The sequence below is a fragment of the Herpailurus yagouaroundi genome, unplaced genomic scaffold (assembly GCF_014898765.1).
Source record: "Herpailurus yagouaroundi ecotype Mexico unplaced genomic scaffold, PumYag 322, whole genome shotgun sequence".
In the NCBI taxonomy this organism is placed as follows: Eukaryota; Metazoa; Chordata; class Mammalia; order Carnivora; family Felidae; genus Herpailurus; species Herpailurus yagouaroundi.
The window spans coordinates 93,416-119,956 of record NW_024412539.1 but is presented as its reverse complement, the minus strand read 5'-3'; the positions used below and the strand labels follow the sequence as shown (position 1 = coordinate 119,956).

General features: G+C 42.7%; 2 protein-coding genes and 1 long non-coding RNA gene across 4 annotated transcripts in view; 1 reads left to right on the top strand and 2 right to left on the bottom strand.

Annotated features, from left to right (window-relative positions):
- LOC121021831 (uncharacterized) overlaps nucleotides 1–2,752 on the top strand; it is a 6,263-nt gene extending 3,511 nt beyond the window's left edge. The window contains exon 2 of the long non-coding RNA XR_005786695.1: nucleotides 1,346–2,752. This is a non-coding gene — a long non-coding RNA (uncharacterized LOC121021831). The remainder of the gene's footprint in view (nucleotides 1–1,345) is intronic.
- Nucleotides 864–4,571, bottom strand: RBM8A (RNA binding motif protein 8A). 2 transcript variants are annotated; one of them, XM_040462523.1, is made up of 6 exons: nucleotides 4,373–4,571; nucleotides 4,037–4,096; nucleotides 3,834–3,908; nucleotides 3,513–3,649; nucleotides 3,086–3,222; nucleotides 864–2,984 (listed from the first exon to the last, which is right to left on the bottom strand). In XM_040462523.1, the coding sequence occupies exons 1-6, from the start codon at nucleotides 4,437–4,439 to the stop codon at nucleotides 2,939–2,941; spliced, it is 522 nt and encodes a 173-aa protein (XP_040318457.1). In that variant the 5' UTR covers nucleotides 4,440–4,571; the 3' UTR covers nucleotides 864–2,938. The 2 variants fall into 2 exon arrangements, with proteins under 2 accessions (XP_040318457.1, XP_040318456.1); XM_040462522.1 differs by having other exon boundaries at nucleotides 3,834–3,911; nucleotides 4,373–4,561.
- Nucleotides 4,572–7,411: 2,840 nt separating this feature from the next.
- Nucleotides 7,412–26,541, bottom strand: part of LIX1L (limb and CNS expressed 1 like) — a 19,945-nt gene continuing 815 nt past the window's right edge. The window contains exons 2-6 of the mRNA XM_040462514.1: nucleotides 17,103–17,266; nucleotides 14,511–14,651; nucleotides 10,310–10,405; nucleotides 9,931–10,008; nucleotides 7,412–9,594 (exon numbers count right to left, since the gene is read on the bottom strand). Of these exons, the coding sequence (XP_040318448.1) occupies nucleotides 9,352–9,594; nucleotides 9,931–10,008; nucleotides 10,310–10,405; nucleotides 14,511–14,651; nucleotides 17,103–17,266 (722 nt within the window). The 3' untranslated portion in view covers nucleotides 7,412–9,351. The remainder of the gene's footprint in view (nucleotides 9,595–9,930; nucleotides 10,009–10,309; nucleotides 10,406–14,510; nucleotides 14,652–17,102; nucleotides 17,267–26,541) is intronic.

Below are 26,541 nucleotides of genomic sequence, written 5' to 3'. Positions count from 1 at the left end.
TTCCTGGGGCGCCTGGGTGGCGCAGTCGGTTAAGCGTCCGACTTCAGCCAGGTCACGATCTCGCGGTCCGTGAGTTCGAGCCCCGCGTCGGGCTCTGGGCTGATGGCTCAGAGCCTGGAGCCTGTTTCCGATTCTGTGTCTCCCTCTCTCTCTGCCCCTCCCCCGTTCATGCTCTGTCTCTCTCTGTCCCAAAAATAAATAAACGTTGAAAAAAAAAAAAATTAAAATATCAGTCCTGCCTTCAAGAACTAATATGTCTGTGGCGACAAAAAAAAAAAAAAAAAAAAAAGAGGGTGGGTCAAGGGAGTACTGGAGTAGTTAGAAATTATCTTTGTAGGCTCAAGTTTCCACAAGTTGAAAGGAAGGTTTCTATAGTAGGTGGTAAATTGCATATAAAATACGGGAAAGAAAAAACAGACCTAGGACTACGGACCAAACTTCGTACAGGAGGCTTGCCTATTTTTAAACCCCTTTTCACAATTTGCTAGGCATGGTACAAAACAAAACAAACCAAGCAAACAAAAAAACCCCAGAAATATATGGACTCAAGACAGGGAAAGAGGAAAGATCACTCCCCTAACTAGCTCGGAGGAGCTGATCAAAACCCAAAGCCATTCATAAAATTGTCTATGGCTGATACTATTCATCCTTCCTAAAAGTCCCTCATGCCTGCTGAAATCACTTTCCCAAATGCCTTAGACCCAGGAATCTGACACCCACTGAGCTTGCTTTATCAAACAGTGACTCAATCTGCCTTACCTGAACCAAGGTACTAATCCTGAAGCTCTAAACTGAAAAATACTCTTTATGGATTAAAATAAAAACCTCAGCAATTTATCAAAAAGGGGGAAGGGCAGCCAATAGCATCTGGAAGAATGTTACATTTTATTACTTAGCATTGTTTCACTGTTAATAGTTATTGTACATAACACTATTACTGAAGGTCATTTCACCTAGTGGCTGCAAAATGGCCTGAAATTTTAGCAGCACCCATTTTATACAAAATTTCTTTTTCCACAGAATTGATTAGATACATCAGAAAAATCATTTCAGCTAAAAATGTTGATGTGGTAGAAATACCCTTTTACAAAGTGCAACATTAGGATAGTACTCGAGAAGGCAAGATTCTTTAAGTCCCAGGATTTAACGAACTGACTGATGAGCTCCAGAGCTGAAAGGAATGATATTTTCAAGATTCTAACCTTTTAAATATGGCACTACGGATGAACCAGTACTCAGCACTGCACAGCTCTGCACAGAACGAAGGATGCTGGGAAGACAGTGTGACTGGTGGTGGGAAGGGGGAAGGAGGACCAGTTCTAATAGTCCTCAAACTCCACTCCAGCTGTTCCTGTTCCACACCGTCCGCCAAGCTGGCCCAGTCTCCTTCATCCAGTGTGTCACCAAAGGCAGTTTCAAGGCTCGATGGCAAGAGACCACCGATAACCTCTTCACCTTCTGTTGCCTCTTTCTGCTGCCATGGACTGCCATGACCGTCTGCTATACCTGCACCGTCTTCAGTGGGTCCAGTTCCCGATGAGGAAGGGGGACCACGATGAGACTCCAATCCCCGGGCCCTAATCCATACCTTAAAACTATGGCCTCTAGCCTTACTTACTGATCTGATAGCTGTTACCAAAAGTAACTTCATAACCATATCTCTAGCACCTGATGCTGCAAGTATTTGCCAAATGCCTTCAACTCTAACAACCTTCTAGCTATCCTCTGGGGTTGAGTTAGCTGGGTACGGAGTAAGGAGAAAGATGATCAGTATTCTCCTTTAGTCTTGGATACCATCAAGTCTTCAAGAAGACTTAGTAGCTTCATGTAACACAGCACCTCAATCAAAACCTTTTCTCCAGCATGTCTGTCATAATCCTTGGGGTGGGGGGACAGGAGGGAAGCATATAGTCCCAGTTTGGGAAGGGAAGAGGGTTTACAGCATTACCTATTTGCCATGTTTTCTTCCTTGTATTGGGAGAGCTCCAGCTCACGATCTCTGCCACTCATCCATTCACCCTACACTCAACTCAGAAGCTGAGGGGTTCTGAAATTGCATATATTTTCTAAATTCCCAACCCCTGCCGGTGAATTTGCCCTCTGCTGCTCCTTAGACAATTGTTCCCATGTTCGTCTGCGGGCCCTGGGACTGGCCCTAGTTGTCTTGCTGACGTTTGTCCTCTGTTGGGACACCTTATTACCTGCTAGAACTGTGGTACTGGTTCTCCCCCATCATGCTAACTGAAGTCCCTCCCAGCCTCAGCCACATCCTTTTCCTTTTTGGCCTCTTCAGTGTTCCTCTGGATCCTCTCCTCTATGGAGCCTTTACCCTTGGCTGCTGAAGGCACCAAGAACACAGTAGAGACTCCTCCAGGGAAAAAGGCTCTGAGAGAATGCCCCAACAGGAGATTCAAGCCCTTAGACAGCTGGAAGTACACACAAATGTGGCAGCAAGGACAGAAGAAACAAAAGAGACATTCCTGTAACATCCATCTGCCCAGGACAGAGTATACAGAAACAGAACAATTATTCTTTAATATCACAAGAACACCTCACTTCTGCCCGTGCTCTCTTAGCTTCCAAGAAAAAGAAATACCGAGCAGTGTTCTCTACTTTGACCCTAGCTGAAACTTGAAGACTAGATCTAATGTAAAAAATCACACAGAATCGAGTCCCTAGAAGTATCTCCACAGTGACCCATACTGCCTTACCGTAAATAGTTCTTCAGAGCTTGCAATGTTAGAACAGAAAAGTAATTTTAAATGTACAAAACAAAAATGGGACATTTATTCATAACTCAAAAAAAACCCACAACCCACTAAGCAAGTAGAGTGAGAGTTAAATATAAACACGGGGATTTCCACCCCAACCCTACTTCTCCAAGGCTGTATGGTCACAAGGAATCTCTGGAGAGAACATCTGGACAAGAGAGGACCAGTCAGCGCCGCCTCCGGTCTGGACTCCTGCTGCGTCTTCGGCCACCTCTAGGGAAAAGGAAGAGTCCATCAGAGGAACATAATTCTATGTCCTTATTCTGTTTTGCTCATGTTCCCTTCACCAAGATAGTTTGCCCTCTCCACTTTACCTCCTCTTGCCCTTGGGTGGACCCCGAACAAAACACCAGTCCACACTGATCGGCTGTCCCATCAGATCCTGGCCATTGAGTCCCTCCATAGCAGCCTGGGCCTCCTTATATGTTTCATACTCAACTAGAGTATACCCCTAGGACAAGTGAAAAAACAGAGATCAAAACCTTCATATTCCACCAAATACCACTATTTTATTCCTCAAATCTAGGCTCATACTCAAATAGAAAAATACGTAAACTTTAAACAATGAATGTACACCATATAACTGTACTGTACAAAATGTCTGTTTCTATCTGTCTCTTTTCTGTGTCTAACAAAATCAATTGCCAACCTCATTTTATTTCTTGGCCAATCACAATGGACAACTACCAATGCTGTCAAAGGTTATGGGGGAAGAGAACAATAGATTGTTATTTAGGATACCTTCAGGTATCCTGTACGCCGGTCCAAGTTGAGGTGGATGTTTTTTATTTCTCCATACTCTGCAAATTTGTCATGGATGTCTTCTTCAGTGGCTTCCTCGTGTACTCCAGTGACAAACAGAATCCAGCCTTCAACAGCTGTTGGGGAAGGGAGGGAGAATGAGCACACCAGAGAAAAACTTCAAACAAGTTCACAACAGTGGAGTGAGTGCGGGTTTCAGAGATTGGTTAAGCTATCTCTGACTCCATTCCTACTTGGTTTTATTTCACTGGTCCATAATTCACTACAAACACAGAGCCCTACTGGCTACATTTCACTTACAGCGCTGTGGTCCGGGTTCATCACCATCCTGCTCCACGCTGTCATAATCCTCACGCATCCGCGCTCGAGACCCTTCTTCTATAAAGAACATACAGGAGATCACCGGAAATCTCTTCTCCCACTGTTCCCCATGAGTCCGAATAGGGACCCCGAAACTCGTAGCTGTCGCCACTCTAAACCCATTTTCCCGGCACAACACCCACCGGAGCCAAAGCCGCGGCCCTTCCGTTTCTTCGCCTTTTCTTTCAGTTTGTGGATGCTCTCTGGAGCCCCAGAAGTGAAAGAATGAATGACAAAGATAACAGTTACTTATAACAATAGTCTGTCTCCGAAAACATCATCTGAAGGCAGTCCCACCACCTCCAGTCCCATTCCCTTCCCGGTCCCTCCCCCATTCCTCCCGAAGGGGGCGCAGTCTCTAATCCAACCGAAACCTGGTTCCCCGACTCCCATCCTCCCTGCCGGGCAGGAATTGTTTTCCTATTACATCCTTCTCTCGCACCTTCCCCGCTTCCCGCAGCAGCCTCCACTGTCCTCACCGTCCCCATCCTCATCCATGGCGAAATCCTCGCCCCCGGCCTCATGAAGATCCAGCACGTCCGCCATCTTGCCTCCCTTCTTACTCTCGTCCGTGCCGCTCAGGCACTAGGCACCTCGGGAAACTGTCGCGGAGGGGAAAGGTCGCTAGTCAAGTTGACCAATCAAAAGCTAAGTCTAAGTCCCGCCCCCGGCGCAGCGAAAATACGCAATGGAGGCGGGCCTTGTTCGGGAAGATGCCGGAAGTGTTCCTGTAGCCATCTTGAGCAAGTGGTCAGCTGAACAGAGTGGCACTGTAAGGGACAAGGTAACAGGTGGCTGCAGGCAGTGCCCTATTAAGTAGGGCAGCCGAGGAGAAATACTACTGCCAGCGAAGCACAGCCGAATTTCTTTATTAGAGGATTGTGTACCGTCTCCTTGGACTCCGTACCAAATAGAAGTTTGAAGAACGTTTTTTTCTCTCAAAACTTCTAGACCTGTATCCTGCTCTGAAGAGCAGCTGGATCTGTGATGGAAACATTTTAAAAATAGTTCAGTCCATAATGCTGGGAACTGAAGCTGTTTCTGGCTCGTACTGCAGCACCGAATTTCTCTTAACACTAACAGACCTGGTTGTCCGGGAACTAGCATTGGTGACACGGGTGTCAACTTTCTAAAAATTTTTTTGTTGTTATAATTTTTTTAAGATAAACTCTCAAACTCTTCCCACCACCTCTGGGGATTAAAAAACAAAACAAAATCATGGCTTTAAACAAAATGGGGGCTTTAACCTCTTTGGGAATGGTGCGTGTATTTCATGTTTAAAAACCTAGGCGTTGAAAAAACAAACAAACCTAGGAGTTGAGGCAAAACCCATATTGCCCCCAAATTCTGGAATCCTGATGTAAACCTTTAACAATAGTGGACTGCAGATTCATTTATTTATTAATTTTGTAATCAAGCCGTTATGTGACTTTAATATTAGAGAAAGTGTGGGCAATACAAGGCAAAATAATCTCATTATCAACAATCACTTTATAACTACATTATGAAAGTGATAATTGCTACGACAAAGTGTAATGGCAGTACAAAGAAAGTTTCTAATAGGACTGGGAGTAAGAAGGGCTTCCATTTGAACTGGGCCTTTAAGGCTGGGTAGTTTTCCAGGCCACGCAGCTGTACTGAGAATAGGAGACACTAATCCATTCTCCACAGTAGGTAGTGTGATCCTTAAAAAAATCAGCTGGTCATATCCCTAACAAAACCCTTCCTTGACTTTTTCACTTGGGAATAAAATTTGAACTGCCTACTCGGCCTATTTACAACGACCTCCATTACCATTCTGCCTTCTTCTTAAGCCCTCCCTACGTTTTCCCTCAATTGTGCTGTCTCTTTCCCACCTCAGGACTTTTGCAACTTTCTGTTCCTGATGCTCTTATTCCAGCTCTTCACATGGCTCATTCAACTTCATCCTTTAGGTCTCCCTAAAACACTACTTTCTCTACTTTCCTGTCCTTCACTCTTGTTTATGTCCTTCACAGAACTAGCTTACTACCTTGTTCACTTTCTGACTCGTTTATTGTCTGAATTCCCATTAGAGTGTAATCCTTATGGCAGAGACCCTTAATTACAACGATATCCCCAAAGTTTAGACCAGTGTCTAGCTCACAGTAGACATTTGATACATGCTTATTGAATGAACAAATATCAGAATGGCAAGAAATTGTTTGCCTGATGCTGTGTGGCTAGGAAATAAAGCTAGAAGTACAGGTTAGGGCCAAAATGTATGCCATGCTAAGGATATTGAAATTTTATCCCATAGGCCAGAATTTCTGTACTTCAAGTATTTGAGTGTTCATGATTTTTCACAACTGTAAATAGCCCCCATGCTGTTTCTTGATTAGTGTTTCTCCTTATGTAGACTGACTTTTTAATTAAACAAATTTGCACAAAATTTAAATATCACTGCCATAAATGTAAAATCTGTATTTTTTTCTACTACAGTTTCAGATTAAAATATCAAATAAGTAAAAATGAAAAATGTTTGCCCCTCTACCACCTAAAATCATCTCAGGTAATACCAAGGGTTCCCATATAAAACTTCGGGGAATGCTGTTAAGGACAAGGATAGCTAAGTGATGGTTTAAGCAAGGTAGTGGTGCACTCCTAAGTATTTTAGAAAGAAATCTGACAGTAGTTGAGAGGATGTTAAGAATGAAGGCAGGGGCTGGTAAGGAAGCTATTGCAGTGGTCCAGCCCAGAGATGATAAAGGACTGAACTAAGGCAGTGGATATGGACAAGACAGATTAGGAAGTTTATATAGGAGGTAAACTCAACAGCAAGTGACTGATTAGATCATGGTAAAGAATGGACCTAAGGTTCTAATTTAAGTAACTGGGTAGATAATAATCCTAATAACAGATTTGGGGAGTCAAAGAAGAGCATGTATGAAATGGCTTTTATTTTGAATATGTGACTTCAGAGAGCTTGTGTCATAAATTCAGGTGGTGAGGGGCACCTGGGTGGCTCAGTCGGTTGAGCGACCGACTTCAGCTCAGGTCATGATCTCACTGCTTGTGAGTTCAAGCTCCACATGCAGCTCTGTGCTGACAGCTCGGAGCCTGGAGCCTGCTTCGGATTCTGTGTCTCCCTCTCTCTCTGCCCCTCCCCTGCTTGCTCTCTCTCTCTCTTTCAAAAATAAATAAACATGTAAAAATTTTAAAAAATAAGATAAATTCAGTTGGTGATGTCATGGAAATATAGATGTAAAAGCTCAAAAGGGTGAAAGAGATTGAGAATGGTGTATAAGATAGAGTTGAAGTCACCATGGTGAGTGAGTTCGCTAGTGGAAATGGGTAGAGCTTGAAAAGAAAGGGTCAGTGACAAAATCCAGGTTCCTCAAATGTCTGAAGGGGAAGCAGAATGCCTTCCCCCAATAGTGCAATCTTATTTCTGCCACCCAAAAAACACTAATCAAAATTATCTTTTAGTCTGTTTATAAAAGAAAGGGTCGTTTTAGAGCTCCTCTGATACATATGTCTTAAGAAAGAGTCAATCTGGCTCACTAGGCAAAAATCTATTTTTAATTGTATAAAATTATACATAGAAAATACATAGAAAGTAGTAAAAAGATAAGTAAAATCTTTAACAATGAAAGTGGACAGATCAGGGAACAATTTTTCTCCAGTTCTTTGGGATCTTAACTGGTTGTTACTTGAGAAAAATAATCCAGGAGGTGCAAAGGAGAAGTTCTTCCCACAACTCACACCCCTTCGCACTTCTCAGAGAAAGGAGCATAGGAGAAATGAGGGTTTATGATGTCTGGATTATAAATATCAATAAAAACTGGGTAGACATACCTGTTATTTAACATGGGAGCCTCTACTCCTACCCTACATGTGCTTCGTGGTATACAGAGATGGGACTTGGAGAATTCCAGGAGGTCCCTTTCAAGCACTAAAACAGTTGCTAGATTCCTTACCACTGATCCCATATGTACTGATCACCAAGATGATTTCAAAAGCAAAAAAGCTGATTTTCATCTTATCCCTGTCTGATCCAAAAGAGCAAATTGTGGCCTATTTCCTAACCTATTTCTAAAAACAAAGTGTATAATCATAGAATGGAAAGCCCAATTTTGCAGAAACAGGAAACGTCCCAAGCACATTTTAGAAAGTGCACCGAACTATAATATAGTGTAAAGGAGTTTATAGAAACAAAGGGAAAACACATCTTTAAGAGACCTATAAAAAATTCTCCCAAAGAGGAATGCTTTAGCTGTACTCCAGATATTTCTCCCCTATTTCACCCAGGAGAGAGATTGGGGGTGGGAGGCGGAGAGTCTTAAAAACACAGTTGATCATGTCGTCTCTTTTCCCTCCTGCAGTCTCCCCAGGGTTCCAGTTAGGAAGTGCCATAATGCCAGTTGCAACTAATTTTCTTGATCAACTCCTGCTCTAATAACCAACGTGGAAGAAGAGGAAAGAAAAGAGAGAAAACAACTGTGAATCTATGGACATCAAAGGTAGCAAACAGCAGCAACTTTGTGGGAGAGAGAGGAACACGGCCCTCACCAAAGAGGACAAATAATGTTTCCAAAGAGCAACATGAAGGGAAGAGACAGAGTTGGGAAATATGTTTTCCCTCCTACCCATTTCTGCAGACAGGAAGGTTTAAACACAGGGCTCAGTGAAGCTGGGTGAGCAGAGAGGAGTGAAGAGGGAATATTGGAAGAGGCTTCAATGCTGATCCCTTCTGGAGCAAGAACACACCCGGGAAGCTAGTATGGTATCTATGCCCCAGAAGCAACTTAGGTGATAAACACCTAGTTTTGTGTTTATAATTCCTCTCTTCTTCCTGGGAAGTTTCTCAGGAATAATTTGAACAATGAGAAAGCAGCTGTCTACTTCCTTCCAAATTAATAAAGGAAGTCTTAAAATGAAGTACCGCTTGGAGGCAGAGGAGGAGTAAGGGAGTGGCGGGAAGCGGCTGGTGGGGAGTCTAGGCAAGGAAATGTCTAGTCACTGGAGGAACAGCTCAGTACTAAGTAGGCCCAACTCAAGATAAACTCAAGCCAAAGCCTTCATACTCGTACCCTATTTGGAGTCCAAGAGAAAGCAGGAATGAGGTTGAGGGTGAGGGTGGGGCACACAGACCTTATTCAAACTGCCTGTTAGATTATAAGAACACTTTGTCAATCATTTTGTGCTATTGAAATGACTACACAGAGCTGGGAGTATAAGCACCAACAAAGCTCTGAAGACAGCCTGCTCTTTTTACAAAGTGGAATGGGGATGTTTCAAAGGAAACTACATCCAAAAACTAGAAGAAAAGGGATCTCTCAGCAAATTGGGATCTGAGTGTAGAATTTATACATATACATATATATATCTATATTTTAAAGTATAAAATTGAGAAAGTATGTACAGAAATCATACTAAGTCTTAGAAAAGACATTATCAAAAAGAGCCTGGAGAGGATGGGGAGTATGTGCATGGACGCCTAGCAGTTGGAGGAATGCATATTGCCCAACTGCCCAGCGGCCAGCAGGAGAATATCTTTCTTCTCCTTGTGGAAGCGCAGCTCCTTGCCTGCCAGCCGAGCTTCGTCCAGCTCCCGCTCAGTAGAGGCCAGCTCTCTAGACAGTGCCCCTGGCACACTCTGCTCCCGGCTCACCCAGTCCAATGCCATTTGATGGCGAATATCATCATCCAGGGCCCGGTGTGAATAATGAGCCAACACTTCCTGCAAGGGGAAAGGAAAATGAAGGTTACTGACAAAGTCAAGGTTCATACCAAATGGACCCAATGGGATGAGGAACTCTTAGCCTTGGAGTCCTAACTGAAGTCAGCACGTAAGTCCTTTAAGGAGATTCTTAAGGGAAACTTCCCCGTGGGGGAAGCAAGGCAGGCAAAAGAGCTACAGTTAAGATCTAAATAGGAAAGATGTTAGGAATGAAGAGGGTACTTTGAGGCTTTCAGGATTCACAACCTGGTAACTATAGGCCTGCTTATGTCTAACATAACAGCCACCTCGAAATAGTCCTTCTGCAAGACTCCTCTCACAGACAGGGTCTCTTACCTGCCGAGAGCACTGTCTCTCCCTCATGGCCTTAAGGCTGCCATTCCAGTGCAGCAGCTGAAAAACTGTCATTAGTTCCTGGAGGAAGAAGACATGAAGTGCCAGAACAGTGATTTATATTGAGGGTTTGCATCACAATTACATGGGGGACCTTTTACAGAATGTATTTACGTAAGCATCTCTTATACCAACTCTGATGTGCCCTTCAGGGAAGGAAGGTATTTATATATTGAAAAATATTCTAACTTTCTCTCCCTTCCCTTCCAACTGATGATCAATGAGTTAGGGATTAGAAGGAAATATAATTAATATAATATAATATAATATAATATAATATAATATAAATGCAGGTTGATCCATGTTATGAGAGCCATAGTACCTGGAACTCCAACATTGACTTGCCCTTGTTGGATTCCAGCATGAATCGGAAGGCACCAATCCCTGTGTTTGGGTTGTCAGCTTCCTCCCTGTTGCCCTTCAACAGAGGAAAGGAAAAGACAAATAGATTTTCAATCAGGATTATCACCTCAAGCAGCACTGTCCTGTAGAAATATAATGCAAGCCCCCAATCTAATGTAACATTTTCTAGTTGCCACGTTAAAGTAAAAATAAACAGGTAAAATTAATGTAAGTAGCATGTTTTATTTAAGCTAATATATTCAAAATATAATTTAGCATACAAATTTTTCATGAAATTTTTACATTCTTTTTCTTATACCAGGGTTTCAAAATCTGAAGTCTCTTCCACATTTACAGCACATCTCGATTCATACTAGCCACATATCAGGTGTTTAACAGCTACATGTGGCTGGTGGCTATTCTGCTGGTCAGCATAGACCTAGAAGACTCCAAAGTCATCACACATATTAACTCAAGTGACAGAGGTCAATCTGATTTTCCCTATCTTACAAAGAGGGAACACTGAAACATAGAGAAGAACCCCGATTTAGCCAAAATAACAGAATGAGTCCAACACACAGGATTGGACTAGCCTAGAGGATAATTGGGCAAATGCATTTTCAAGGGAAACAGTAGGAGCCATAAAGCATAGTAAATTCTGGGTAGCAGTTTAGCCTCTTAGACATTTGGCTTGTGTGTTCCAGTGGTTACATGACCCTGTGGGGATAGAACTAAGATTCATTGCCTATGCAAACAAACAATACGGTATAGACTGGATCTCCTACTAATCTTGAGGCCTTGGGGAAGTCATTTAACCTCTCTGTTCCTGTTTCCTCATCTGTAAAATGGGAATAATCACAGATCTATCTCCTAAGATTGTTTTGAGAATTAAATAAGAAATTATTTAAAAAGGGATAAATGTGGTTTTAAAACTCCAATTATATAAAATGTGGTACATTATTATACTAGACTTGGTATCCAGTTACACAATCCAAATCCATTCTGGTACTGGCTTTGGTTTAGTGGTACTTGATGGCGGTTTAGTATTACTGGGGATAATTCCAGACCCTGGGGCTGGCTGGGACTTCCAAAATAAGGGCAGCTGCTATTTTTTTTTTTTTTTTTTTTTTTTTTTTTTTTTTTTGGTGACCTTTTTATCAGCCTGATCTAGGAAAATAAAACCAGGAGACTTCTGGGAACACAGGGACCCAACTTTCTCCTTCTACTTCCTGACAAGTTGCCTGATCTTTCTAGCCCATTCTGCACCACCATCCCTGCTCCACGCCTCCCAAGATTCTGCTCTCTTTGAGAAAGGGGACTAGGTAGAAGTGAGGAGCCAGTCAAGTTATATCCAAATTCAGTTTATTATGGGGCACTTCTCCATGGGGCTGTACTGTATATGTATTATAATAATTCCATGTGCTTAATAAGTATACCATATGTGCTGGCTTATTTGTTTTCACTCTGCTAGAATCAACAAGAAGTCACACAAGATCAACCCATATTATTTTGTGGCTTATGAGAAGCAACATGCCAACCAGTAGTTAATCTTCATGGTGAAGCAAAGAACACAAAATTTGGATTTAAAAAAGAAAAGCTACAGAGAGGAAGGAAAAAGGTAACCTTCACTATTAGCATTTAGGGCCCTGAAGCAATTAACTTGTTTCATGGTTGCCTATAATCATTCAATATGGTACCTTATTCAGTACCTCCAGAGTTTTCCATGATATAGTACATAGAAAGTAATGATTATCTCTGTACAGCCAACTGGGGTATACAGAAGAAGCTGCGGGCAGAGGAGCCCATCTATCCCAGGCCTTGCTCTTGGACAGAGCATGAGCAGCAGAGGGGCAGAGAAAGAGAGGGAGACACAGAATCTGAAGCAGGCTCCAGGCTCTGAACTGTCAGCACAGAGCCCGAGGCGGGGCTCGAACTCACAAGCCATGAGATCATGACCTGAACCGAAGTCAGACCCCCAACTGACTGAGCCACCCAGGTGCCCTGAAATCAATGTGATTTGGAGTATGGCGATTCCACTGGGAAATTAATGAGCAATCTATTAAATTCTCAGTTTTGAGGGGTTGGGCAATTAGAAATATTGGCAGAGGATAAAAACAATTTGTTTCCTAAACACTTTGTAGTAGACACTGCTGGTGACTTAGCCGACATCTGTTTCCTTCTTCCTTACTATAGAACCTTAATCTTGTTCTACTACCTACCATCTCCCATGTATCTCCCTCAGGGAAGAGTGATTTTATCCTCTAATTTCAGTGGGTAAATCCGAACCCATTTTGCTTGTAATTGGTTTTAAGGTGGGAATTCTGGCCATTAGGAAGTAGAAGGGAGGTCTACTGGCGGGTTTCTGGGAGAAGATTCCTTACTACTAAGGAGGTACTAAAAGAAGGTCTCAGGGCACCTGACCGGCTCAGTTGGTAGAGCATGCAACTCAATCTCAGGGTCTTGAGTTCAAGCCCCACATTGGGTGTGGAGCCTACCTACTTAAGAAAGAAAGAGAGAAAGAAAGATGGTGTCTTTCTGTCTTTGAATATGGTTACATCTGTATTTAATATCTGAAATTCTGTAGTCATCTTGCACCCTTGCATCTGAAGGGAGCCAGCTCAAGGACAAAGACAGTATCTAGAGGATGACTGAATGGAGAGATGGAAAGATTTTGGCTAGTAGATGATGACATTCTTGATCCATGGAATCAACCAGCCTTGAAATCTTCTCTACTTCTGGACTTCCTGTCATGTTAGAGAGTAAATTTCCTTTCTTGGTGTATTCCCTTAAGTCAGTTTGAAGTAAGATTTTTCTATTACTTGCATCCAAAGGCATCAAAACAGGTAACACGTGCTAAGTGCTTAAATATATTCTCTTCTATCCAGTAATCCTACAGGTATAATTGTTACAGATGAGGAAATTGAGACTTAGATTAAGTAACTTGCTCAAAGCCACATAGCTAGTAGAACCATAATTTCAAAATGATGAATTCAGAGTCCATGCTTATAAGCATTGCTTTCTATAATCCAAACCAGTGTTTCACTTTATAATATATTAGGTGACTTAAGAGTGATAAATGTACTTTCTTAATTTAATTGGCTTTGATCAATATAAAAAATTGTTTTTATTCCTTGTAGATACTTCTGACCAGGGCAAAGAGAAATGGGAGGAAATCAGATGGGTAACAGAGGGAAGCCAACTTATTATCTAAAGTGTTCAACACTAATAAATACACAAACAGATAACTGAAGTGGTTTAGTATATATGTAATTACATCTTAACTTCAAAGAGAACAGAAACAGAAAATTGGTCAGACTTTCACCCTATCACCCTATCAGTGAACTTGCGGGAAGGAAGAGAGAAGGCAGTGTTCATTTCCAGGATGCACCCCTAAGCTAGAAAATTCTGAGTCAACTTGGGTTCCAGTCTTGGCTCTACCACTTTCTAGCTACATCCCTTCAGGCAAAATTTCACTTCTATGTTTTTAGTTTCCTTATCTGTAAAACAGGGGTACTAATAGTTCTTATATCTCAGAGCATTATGGTGATGATCAAATGACATAAAATACACATAAATCCCCTGGAACAGTCCCTGACACAAAGTAAATACTCAATTAGGATTAGCTGTGATTATCATCATCATCATCATCATCATTTGAAGGAACATTCTTTTGAAAGAGAGTAAAAAAATTACCCATCCCATTCGTGGAAAGGAAAAAAATAAAAACTAAGACACTGTATTATAAAGTGTTCTTTATTAATAGGAGAGGTCACGGAGATGAATGGCAATAAGAAAAGTCATAAAAATTAAAAAAAAAAAAAAAAAGAACAGTGAAGTAAGAAGGGAGTAAGGTCTTAAACCAAAATTGGGAAAAGCAAAATTCAAGCTCAGGTTTTATTTTGAAATATCTCTAAAATTCCACAAATCTTGAATTAAAGGTTTCTAGATACCAAAGAGATACAATGAAAGAGGCAAAATACCAACAAAAACATAAACATACACATAGAATCAGTGATTGAGACATAGGGAGCATGTAATATGCAAGATCGACAGAAAATAAATTCCTGTCTATACAGGAAAGAAAAGAAATCCCGCTCTGATTCCCAGTGATTTACAAGACTTCCCAGCCAGCCAGTTCTCCCATCCCCCACTTTCTTTTCTTTGCACTCCCTGTAACTTACATTGAAAGATGCCAGGGCCTCAGAGACACTCTTCTCAATGAACTCATCGGTGATTCTTCGGGAAGGGTGTTCATTAAACACAGAATTCATCAGTGCAATCTTTGCGGCACTCCGCCGGGCCTCAGCTTTTGTGGGGCAAAACTAGGCAGGACAGAGAGAGAGAAAATATGTATATATGTGTGTCTGAGAGAGAAAGGAAGGAACAGTGGGAGGGAAACATTAGGATAGAAGACACTTGGGTAGTCTTTGGAAAAATCAGTTTGTGCAGTATACCCTCCCTCCAAAGTTTGTTTTGTAAAATGGTTGAGGCATTTGGAAACATAATTTTGATTCAACATCCTGAAGTCATTAAGGAACTGGAGACGGCTATAGCTCATACCAAATTGAATGCAGAATGAGGAAGGCTGCTGAAGTCAGCATATAACCACTGGATATAAAAAATACGCCCGTTTCAACTGTCAACAGAATTAATTACTCAAAAGCCAGAATCTGGCCAGCCTGTTAGAAATTTGTATCTTGCTCTCCTGTTCCATGCACAGGCAAGATTTCTTTTCATCCCTCTAGATAAGCTAGGCATAGAATAGGTCTTCTCTAGGTTGCTTCTGCACAGGAGGCCTCTAGTCTCTACCAGAAGCGCCCATCCAGGATTCTTGGACTTCACTTTTGGCTGTGAGCAGGCAGTTCCCCCAATAACGCAGTGAGTCAATGAGCTATCCCTGAGCAGAGCCCAAGGTCTGAAGAAGGAATGTGTAGTCTTTTTCCCCCCAGGGGAAGCAAGGAGGAGAGGGGTAGCAAGGAGAAGGAAAGCTGACCTGAACAAAGCAAGAAAATATTCAAAGTTAATTCATGTTTTTTACATTGTCTCCAACATAGGTATCATAGCCCAAGGCTGATTTTCAGAAGTCTTAAATCACTCAACCTCAAATCCCCATAGTATTTGTTTATATAATTCATCATCACTGGCTGCCTCAAAGGCCTGTGTCTCCTGTCATTTATGATTAGGGTCAGAGGAAAGGAAGAAAGTAATGTTATGGCTTTTAAAAGTAGACCAGGATATGTTCACTACTTAACCACCTTAATATCAATAACTCCCGATTTTCTTTAGCTGACAGGTGTCTCTGAGACAGAATATGGAGCTTGGTACATTAACCCTAAGTTGTCTTCTGCAATTTCTCCATTCCTACTTCTCTGTTCACTAGGCTGCTGCTCATTCTATAGTATGGTATTGTTCCTGAAAGATCATCCATCCATGAAGAAAACCACCAGGAGAAATTTCACCTGCCAAAGTGGGTATAGAAGACACAAGCTAAAACAGGCCAAGATAGATAGTACTGTTCTTTGGGGGGAAATAACAGAAATCAAATGACTGTAATGATCCAATTATGGGCATCACCATAAAATTATCAAATCTTTATTTAACAATAAGATGAGGTGAGAGAAGGAAGGGGAGACCTTATTCTCTAGGAGAGAAAGAAGAAACAGTCGTCCTGAGCATATATTTATTTCTCTGAAATTGTTGGGGTTCTGAGGGGAAAAAAATTAGTCACCTTATTTGAAATGAAGCCTCTTCAGGACTTTTCTGTTTGAGGCAGGAACTGAACTGCAATGGCCCTGTTTCATGCCACAGATTTATTAAATGTCTACTCTTTGCTGTGTGCTGAGTGGGTGGTAAAGATCTAAAACTGACTGAGAAAGAAGACAGACATAATCTCTACCCCCATGGAGCATAATCCACTAGGTGAAATAATTATGATATGTCATGATAAGTAACATGATAAGGGAAGTTCAAGGTGGCACATAGCAGGGGTTATACCTTTGTCTAAGGGTTATGAACAGAACAAAATGTCTATTATCTTCTCTAAATTCCTATTCAGACTCTATATTGACATCTCAGAAGGCTACCTTCCTATGGTCGATGTAAAAAATCCATCTTTGATGATAACATTCACACTAGTCAAATTTCTTCTTACCCTATAACAACAACCAGTCTCCATCATCATATATCACAGCTCTTTTGTATAATTGTAGAATGCTAGCACTAAAAAGACTTTAGAAATAATCTAACCTATCTCCTTCATCTTATAGATGGGGAAACTGAGGCCCAGAGAATTTACCTGACTTGCCCTGCTGGCGGCGGGAAGGGGGGGGCGGGCAGGGGGGATGAGAATTTGGATCTTCTAATTCTTAGATGAATACTATTTCCACCACACATAATCCCTCCACTTTGGCCTCTTAAAGAACTATTACTCTCTGGGGATAAGGAATATTACTCTGTGTTCTCAAAAAGAGATGGCAGGAAGTTGGACAGATTAGAACATGGGGCAGGTGCTGGTAGTCTGGATATACTAAGGGCGCATTCATAACTGCTCAAATTCAAAGTGGGTGTGAGTTTTCGTAGGCTGAAAGAAAAGCCACTGAGGTTCTTTTGTAGTTAAATGAGCCTCAGATGCTGATCAGAATGATCTGCCCAGAATTGGTTTCAGGTCCTCAAATATGTGATTTCTGACAGAGATTTAATGGCCAAAGTGATGGAGAAAACCACCGCTAGCACCTGAGCATTTCTCCTTGCTACTGCCACCTTGGAACTCTTACCTGGAAGCTCCCAAAGCAACTTCCCCCGGGCAGAGTGACGTAGCAGACATAAGGAGGGCTGTTGGAGGGAACCATCTCATAAACCACCAGAGCCCCGTTCTTCAAGTCTGCCCCACGGGACTGCTTCATCTGCCAGAATTCCTGAAGTGCCTCCACCACATTCACTGCAAAAGAGAAGCAGTTAAGTTCAGCAATGAGAGCACCTCGAGAGTAGTTCTGTGCTTCCATACAGCACCTGTATCCTATACTGACATGAAGGGTCTGACCTGCCCTAGCTCCTTACCGCTTAAAAGCACTTAAACTTATAAACCTAGACTCCGATTAAGGCATTTGCACAGGAAGACCAGAGGATGCCTGGCCTCCTACACCACCTCTCTAGTTCACATTTTGGTTAGTGCTAACACCAAAGCAGAATAACTTAAATATTGGAGGCAGAGTTTCCAGGTCAGCAGACCATTATCCCCACCTGATAAAGTGCAAGTAATCATTCCACAATTGGTCAGGTGGCCTAGAGTAATAAACACCAGCACGAGAAGTGCGTTTACTGAATGCTTCCTGTGTGTCATGCACTGCCTTAAGTGCTTTACCTATTTAATCACAAAAACCTTATGAGGCAGGTACTTTTATTATCCCCATTTTACAGATGAGTGAAATGAGACATAGAGAAGTTAAATGACTTGCCCAAGGGTATAATAGCGAGAAAATAGCAGAGCAAGAATTCAAACCCACGCCGTCTTGGTTCCAGAGTCAATGTTCCTAAACCTCATGTGATACTGCCACTCAAGGAAATGTGGTCCTTCTAGCCATTCTCAAACCTGTGCTTCTGGTGAGCAAACCCATAGCCAGATTCCTTTTCCATCTTGGAATTTTATATGTTATACACACACACACACACACACACACACACACACACACACACAGTGTGTGTGTGTGTGTGTGTGTGTGTGTGTGTGTGTGTGTGTGTGTGTTTGAGCATGAATTTCTCTTCTGAGGATTTCCCTAGGTTTAAGTGGTTTTTGGAGGAACTGTATATCGGGAGACTCTCCTTCACAGGTCTCTTGTGGTCCTTTCCAGCTTGCTGGGTATGCCAAGATTTCAAGGACTTGGCTGCTCTTTACTTGGGCCATTTCTCAGGATTGTGTTTGCAGCAAGAAACCCAAGGGATGAGGTAACGTCTCCCTCTGGGACAAAGAACAAGCCTGCTTACTGCCTACAATGACATGGCAGGTTCCCGCAGCTCAGCATTCTTCTTCTGTAATGTGACCTATGGCCTGTGCAAGCATCCACCTGAGCCCTTCACGTCAGACTTGGGAGGTAAGGGGAACTGATGCAAACAAATCTGATGCTTATGCTACCTGTTGTATTATGAGCAATAAAGTCCTTTGTCTCTGACCCAGAAGTCTCTTGACTTCTGCCACTTCTAGCAAATAGTAGCCAGCTAATGTATTAGGGTAAAATCAAACCCCAGACTCAAGACTGTGTTCCAGAATAGTTCCCCTCATCCCCCCATAATTGGGCAAAATCATTGCACAAATATGTATGGAGAACCTACTCTGTGTTAGACTATGTGCTGGATGCTAGGCTACAATAGTGAACAAAACCATACCTGTTCCTCTTCCTTATGCAGTTTACAACCTAAAGAAGAAGTGAGAGGGGTGCCTCGGTCGCTCAGTCAGTTAAGCATCCAACTCTTGATTTCGGCTCAGGTCACAGTCTCATGGTTCATGGGATCCAGCCCCACATTAGGCTCCTGACAGTGTGGAGCCTGATTGGGATCCTCTCTCTGCCCCTCCCCACCTCCCCTGCTTGTGTGCTCGCTTGCACATGCGCATGCTCTCTCTCTTAAAAGAAATAAGTAAACTTAAAAAAAATTAAAAACCCTGTCCATTAAAAATAATAATAAAACAAAGAGGGAGGGGGTGCCTGGGTGGCTCAGTCAGTTAAGCGTCTGACTTCGGCTCAGGTCATGATCTCGTGGTTTGTGAGTTCAAGCCCCATGTCGGGTTCTGTGCTGATAGCTCAGAGCCTGGAGCCTGCTTCGTATTCCGTGTCTCCTCCTCTCTCTGCCCCTCCCATGCTCATGCTCTGTCTCTCTCTGTGTCTCAATAATAAATAAACGTTAAAAAAAAAAAAGAGGGAGAGAAAGAGATTAACCAGATATCTCAAGCAAATGAAAAATCGCAACTGTGATCAGTGCTATAAAGGAGTCTGGTAGATGGGAAAGGTCATAGGGACTTCTGACCTCATGGAGAAGGCCAAAGAAAGCTACCCAGCCAAGGTGATATTTAAGTGCAGATATGAGTATGAATTCACTAGGCAAAAAGGTAAGAGAAAGAGTTCTGAACAGAAGGAATAACACACACAAAGGGTCTGTAGCAGCAGAGAAGACAGCAAATAAAGGGAACAGTGTGGCTCAAAAAGTGAAAGCAAGGGAAAGGGTCGTGCAAGATAAGATTGCAAAAGGAAGCAGGAACCAGACCAAAGTGGACCTTGCAGGCCACACTAGAGTAACGGCTTTATCTTAACAGCAGTGGGAAGCCACTGAAGGGCTTAAGACAGAAGGAAGGATGAGATCAGTTTTCCTTTGGAAAGAATCACTTTGACTTTAGGGTTCCAGACATTACAAGTGGCTTTAACAAAAGCCTCATAATAATAAATGATCAAATGCCTTCTTCAATATCTTCCAACATGACCACTCTCTACTCTCAGTTACAAGGACTCATTCATTCTTTTATATTGTGTTAGTTTAGGTCTGCCAAGGAGAAGACACCAAGATGGGATAAACATGCAAGAGATTTATTGGAAAGGAAGTAGGAGAAGAGAGAGGCTTCAGACCCAGATTGAAGGTCTGACAGCTATGGAAGGGGGGTGGGAAAGAAGGTCTGGATATGAGAGTCGCAGCTGGCAGTGCATTTCCAAGAAAGGTTTGGCCAGGCCAGTGGGAAGTCCCCAAGCCGGAGAAATCCCACATTGTACCAACATGTGCCTGAGTTAGTGCCCCTGCTGGGCTCGGTCGCTGACTGAGGGCAGCCTGCAGGATGTGTGGCCTCGGTGCACATGAGGTGATGGACACAGAGGGGACAGCAGCTTACGGCTGCCAGTCAGTTATGCCCCTGCAGCAGAAGATATGAATAGCACATTTTCATGGCTGCCACACACACATTAGGCAGAAAGTGTGAGCACTTAATATGTACATAGCTCTCTATTCTAAGCATTAGGGACGCAAAGGTGAATAATACAAATCCCCAGCCAGCGAGGTGTCTCAAACCTAGTGGCCAGTAATAACTGGTATTTCCCTGCTCTGCAACTGAAGCAAGCACTCCCTGCACCAGCCAGAGCTTGAAAGCCGCGCAAGCTCTTTCCTAACACCCTATATTTAACTGACTTTTTAGAATGTTCATTCTTCCATTAAAAGGCAGCATTAAAAGGAAACTCTGTCTTTCCCACCCTTAGTTTTGGCAGGGCTCTTCAGAGGTCACTGCTGCCCAGAAAGCTTAGCCATCTTTGTTCTTTCCATTGAGATCTTTTCAGCCCCAGTTCCCTCTTTGAGACAATTTAGCACAATGCGTTGGGTGACAGCTCTCCTGACATGCAAACAACAGGGAGAATATTGAAATAAAGAGAAAGGGGAGGAAACCATTGTAAACGGGAAGATCCTATGAAAAAGCATATGTCCATTCTGATATCCAGTTAAATCTCTCTTGGTACACAGTGCAGGACTAGTTTTTAACGATTATTCAAAGCCAAAGGAGATAGGGAGTCTTATGTCAGAAATGGATGAAATGGGAAATTGGGCAGAATTAAACAATCGGGAGAAAAGCAATGAACTGTGATCTGCATTTGAAACACCTCACAGGCTCTTTGATTTTTAGAGCTGACAGGGACTTCAGAGATCTAGTCCAATTCAGGCCACAGAAGGGGAAATGACCTGCTTGAGGTCACACAGCTGTGACAGAGCTAGAGACTGAATGTGTAAGACATCCTGATGCCAATTTGGTCCAAGACCCGGTCCATGGTTGAGCCTCATGGGAATTCACAAGCTCCCTAAAACCCACAATGAAGTCACGTGTGTGTGTGTAGAGTATGTGGTGGGGGAGAGGGCGCCCATAGGTTTTATCAGATTTCCAGTGAGGAACCATGCATCTAATGGTTTACATGAGGATGCTTAAAGAACTGTGATGTGCGAGGGTTAGCAATGACCAAGACGTACACATCTGACACCTACAATTGCTTTTTAGGAGTCACTGGAGGATGCTGGACTAAAAGAGACAAGAAAGACCAAGATAGGTACATTAAAAAAAATTTTTTTTAATATTTATTCATTTTTTGAGACAGAGAGAGAGAGAGAGAGAGAGAGAGAGAGAGAGAGCATGAGTGGAGGAGGGGCAGAGAGAGGGAGACACAGAATCCGAAGCAGGCTCCAGGCTCTGAGCTGTCAGCACAGAGCGTGACATGGGGCTCGAACTCACAAACCCATGAGATCATGACCTGAGCTGAAGTCGGACACTCAACCGACTGAGCCACCCAGGCACCCCAATAGTGAGGTATATTTAAGTGTTTGTACCATGATGTTGAACAATAACAAAAAGAATAATTTTGGTTTTGGTCCTTAGGAGATAAAATATTAATGCTGAAATGGGATGAGAGGTACAGACTGTACAACTGTCATACAGTGAAATCATTTAACCAGAGTGAAACCATTAAAACAACACATGAAATTACATGAAAAAAATTTATATCATAAAAATAAATACAATGTTGTGGTGAGAGAGCACGAATAAATAGCTAATGCAGGGGTGCCTGGGTGGCTCATTTGGTTAAGCGATCAACTTCGGCTCAGTCATGATCTCAAGGTTAGTGAGTTTGAGCCCACATCCGGCTCTCTGCTGTCGGTGCCAAGCCCACTTTGGATCATCTGTCTCCCTCTCTTTTTGCCCCTCCTGCACGTGCATGGACACATTCTCTCTCTCTCTCTCTCTCTCTCTCTCTCTCTCTCTCTCAAAAATAAATAAACATTTTTTAAATAGCTAATACAATTGAGAGATGAATGAGAAGATTCTCCCTGATCATACAGGATGGCGAGAATAGGCTGGCCCAGCTTAATTCACATTATTTTGAAGATAGGGAAGCTGGTTAACAATATCCCATCTGATGCTTCCTATTTTCAACTTGTAGAACATGCCCCTGAATAGCCAATAGTGCATAAACTCCTTGGAAGGAAGGGATTGCGAGATGACAGTGACTTTAGGAGAGGACTATGGTAGGCTGAAAAATGCCCCCTGCTAAGATGTCCGTGCTGTGATCCTTAGAACCTGTGAATGCCACCTCAGGTGGCAAAAACTTTATAGATGTGATTAAGGATCTTGAGATGGGGTGATTAACCCAGATTATCTGGGTGGACCCTAAATGCAATGACAAGGGTCCTTCGGGAAGGAGAACTGATGAAGCACAGAAGAAGAGAGGGCAGTGTGAACACAGAGGCAGACATCAGAGTGATGCTGTCACAAGCCAAGGATGCTGGCAGCCCCCAGAAGCTGGAAGAGGCAAGGTCACAGTTTCTTCCCTACAGCCTTTGGTGGGGGTAGGGGAGCACAGACCTGCTGACACCTTGATTTTGGTCCACTGACACCGATTTTGGACTTCTCACCTCCAGAACTGTGAGAGAATACATTCCTGTTGTGTTAATCCCCCAGATGTGAAATAATTTGTTAGAACAGCTACAGGAAATCAACACAGGTCTAATCCAACATCCCCCAAATTGGAAATATCCAGGCTTTTAACTCCATAGTCACTTATCAGCGAAGAAGCTGTGGTTCTGAGGAAAAGGAATGACGACCAAACAGAAAATACCACACAAGATTCATTCGTTCAACGTAGTGGAGTAAGTAGCTGGGCAGAACGTCCAATCACGTAACCATACTGTGATATCAAGGGAGAGCAACAATTTCAAAGATACAGGTTTGAAGAGGGCAATCCAGAAGTTACAGAGCAAGGAAAGTGACTTGGTCGTTCAGTCAATCATGCCAGTTTTAGAGACTGCCAGCTGTCCACATCAGAAGGGGAGTACATGCCATGCGTAAAAAGGGGCAAAGGCAATGGTAATGCTACCAATACCCATCATCTGCAGTTTTCAAAGGGTTTCCAAATGCATAATAATAGCAACCACCATTGAATCCTAACTGCGTGCTGTGTGGTTTATGCTCATTACCTCATTTAATACGCACAAAACTATCAAGGTAAGTGTTATAATACCCATTTTTCAAACAGTGAACAAGCTGGGGCACCTGGCTGGCTCAGTCAGAAGGGCAAGCAATTCTTGATCTTGGGGTTGTTAGTTTGAGCCCCACACTGGGTGTAGAGTTTATTTAAAAAATCAGATCTTGAGGAGCGCCTGGGTGGCTCAGTCTGTTGAACGTCTGACGCTTGATTTTGGCTCAGGTCACGATCTGCTCTCTCAGTTAGTGGGTTTGTGTCCCACATCCTTCCAGCTCTGCACTGACAGTGGGAAGTCTGCTTGGGATTCTCTCTCTCTCTCTCTCTCTCTCTCTCTCTCTCTCCCTCTCTCTCTGCCCCTCCCCCGCTTGTGCTCTCTCTCAAAATAAATAAACTTTGATAAAAGAAAAACATTAAAAAAAAAAAAAAGTGAACACGTTAAGGAACAGGCCACAGTGGCAGAACCAGGATTTAGAACCAATGTTTGCCTCACAGCTAACCCTCTTTCTGGTGCACTATCCTGCCTTATTGTACCATTAACCTTCACACATACTCTGTGAAGTGGACTGTGAGCTCCATGAAGATAGGGACTCAGTATCTGTCTTGTTCACCACAGCATCTGGTGGTCAATAAATATTTGTCCAATGAATGGAACAGATGAGGCCTAGAGAGATTAAGCAATTTATCCAAGATCACACAGCCACTGTTTGGCAGGGCCAGGTTCTCTGATTCCAAACCCTGTGCACCACAAGCTGATTAAAATCCTACAGCATACTGAGTTATGTGTGTATCTTGGGTGGGGATTGAGGGTGGAGGGGGGGAAGAGGTATAGGACAGATGGGTGAAATAACAGAAGAGTTTTGTTTTGGTTTTTGTGTTTTGAAAACAAATGCTGAGGTCCCACATGCATGCTGGTAAATCTAAAGACTGTGACTAGAAAAGGTGATCTGGGAGCAGTCAAGAAGAAGGTGAAGGATATGAATTGAAGATGATACAGTAAAGCATTCCTGGATCAGATAATGGCCTGGGCAAAGATCAAGGTGAATTATATTCAGGGGAATAGGGCCAGCCCCAAATACCGGGCCATCAGTCACAAGGGTATGTGGGTACATACCCTATTTTTTTTTTTTTTTTTTTTTTTGCCTATTAATCGAAGCAGAATAAGTGATTCCATGTGGTGAAGGACTTCTGAGCCAAATTGGCAGAGAGTTGGCTTGCCTGAAGCTGAATTATCTGCCAAACTCTCCCAAAGTACTGGCTGGACACCCAGACTGGAAATGAGAAACTCGGGAATAATGAGGAGTGTGGTGGGAGGTAGGGAGGTTGGAAGAAGGAGTCTGAAGCCTGACTGATTGCTCTTTGTCAGTAAAATCCCCTTGCTTCTTCATCCTGTCTAAGGAAATGAAAAAGTTTTTACAGTACTCTCAGTTTAGATGCCAAACCAGAGGCTTTCCAGGTAACACCAACAAGAAAGAGGGCACACTCCTCTACAATTCTAATAAATGCCTGTAGGTTTCCAAGAGGAAGGGTTCATTTTGGGGTGATTGCCCCTTATGCCCAGAGGCGAAGACCTTCCCTTGGTCTCAAATAGACTGGAAGCAGCAGCAGGACAATAGCTGATGGCAGTTCCATCACGAGGCCCTGTTAAATCTCGGAATTAAACTAGACAAACAACTATATCCCATCATGATGAATTTCAGAAGCACATGCATTTACATTCCCAGCACCTAGCAGAGTGCCAGCCCCAGGGTAGGAGTTCAAAATGTTGAAGAACCAAAGGAAACTGATGGTAAACGTATCACTAGGCACATAGAGCAAAATGGATCTAAAAATCTGATTTCATAGGAATCTTTGGATCTACACTGACAGAATCTAAGAATGGGAGAAAATGAGACGTGTTCTTTCAAGGATATATGAACCAATAAATTTGAGGTAATACTCATCATTTTAAGGTACCCATCATGTGTCAGGTGTGCAATATCTCATTTAACCCCCTAATAACCCTTGAGGAAACTGCAGCTTGGTGAGGTTAAGTCACTTCCCCCAAAACATAACTGGCAAGTGACAGAGATTTAGTTTGGGATTTAACCCACACTTGTCTGCCTCTGAAACCCGCGTAAGCTCTTTTCACTACACTTTCATAGGGAAGTGGAAAAAAGGCATTACAGTCTACAAAGAAAGCCCTGCAACCTTTCTTTGCATTATTGTTCAACTAGAAGGTTAGAGATATAGTCACTTTCAGCTGAGGCAGGATTTAACCAAGCAGAAAAAAGTGATGTCTCAGAAACTCCAGACCTAAATTCTGTATCCCACACCCTTCACTATATTGTGTTACTTGTTACACTATAAATCTGGAGCTCAAACTCAGGAAATTCTGCATTGATTAAACAAAAACAACAAAGAAAATCCTCACAGTCCCTTTCTCAGAAACCCTAGAAATTAGGCATCTGTAAGATGAAGATTTCTAATGGAAATAGGGTTTCTGCCTGGCTCATTTCCACAGAATTTAACATTGAGAGAGCCAAAGCCTGGGATTTATCCTCAGTTTCTGGGAAAGGGCCAGGAAAACAGAGCCAGACAGACAGAGAGGCCAGAGTTGTGAGGCTCCGTACTTAAAAAGACACCAAAGTGAGGTACTAAGTCACAGGAGGCTGGTATGGGCTCAGTGGTATGGTTCCAGATTTAAAAGCACAATTTTAAGTGACTTGTGAAGGCACTACCTAATTCCCCCAGCAATTCTGAAGCTGCACTGGAAATTTCAGGGTGAGGGGTAAGTAAGAAAAGAATTCAAAAGTCAAGGTTAAGGAGATAGATGGAGGGGCACCTGGCTGGTTCAGTCATTGGAGCATGTGACTCTTGATCTGGGGGTTGTGAGTTCCAGCTCCATACTGGGTATAGAGATGACTTAAAAAATAAAAATCTTTAAAAAGAAAGATTAAGTAGGTGGGATAAATTAATGGGGGGGGGGGCCGCAGGAATTGCTGAGATCACAGAAGAAAGGTTGAGAGGGTGAGAAATGCCTTGGATCTGAGATAAAAGATAGGATCCTACACAATGGGGACGGGTCCTCAAAGGCAAAGAGATGTTAAGGTATTAAGCTACAGGAAGAATTCCATTTCTGAAGGAGAAAAGGTTGGGAAGAAAAGAGGGTTGTTATTTGTAAAAAGGGGTTCCTGGAGAATATAGTAGTACCTCAATAAAGAGGAGGCGGGGAGAGGTGTGTATA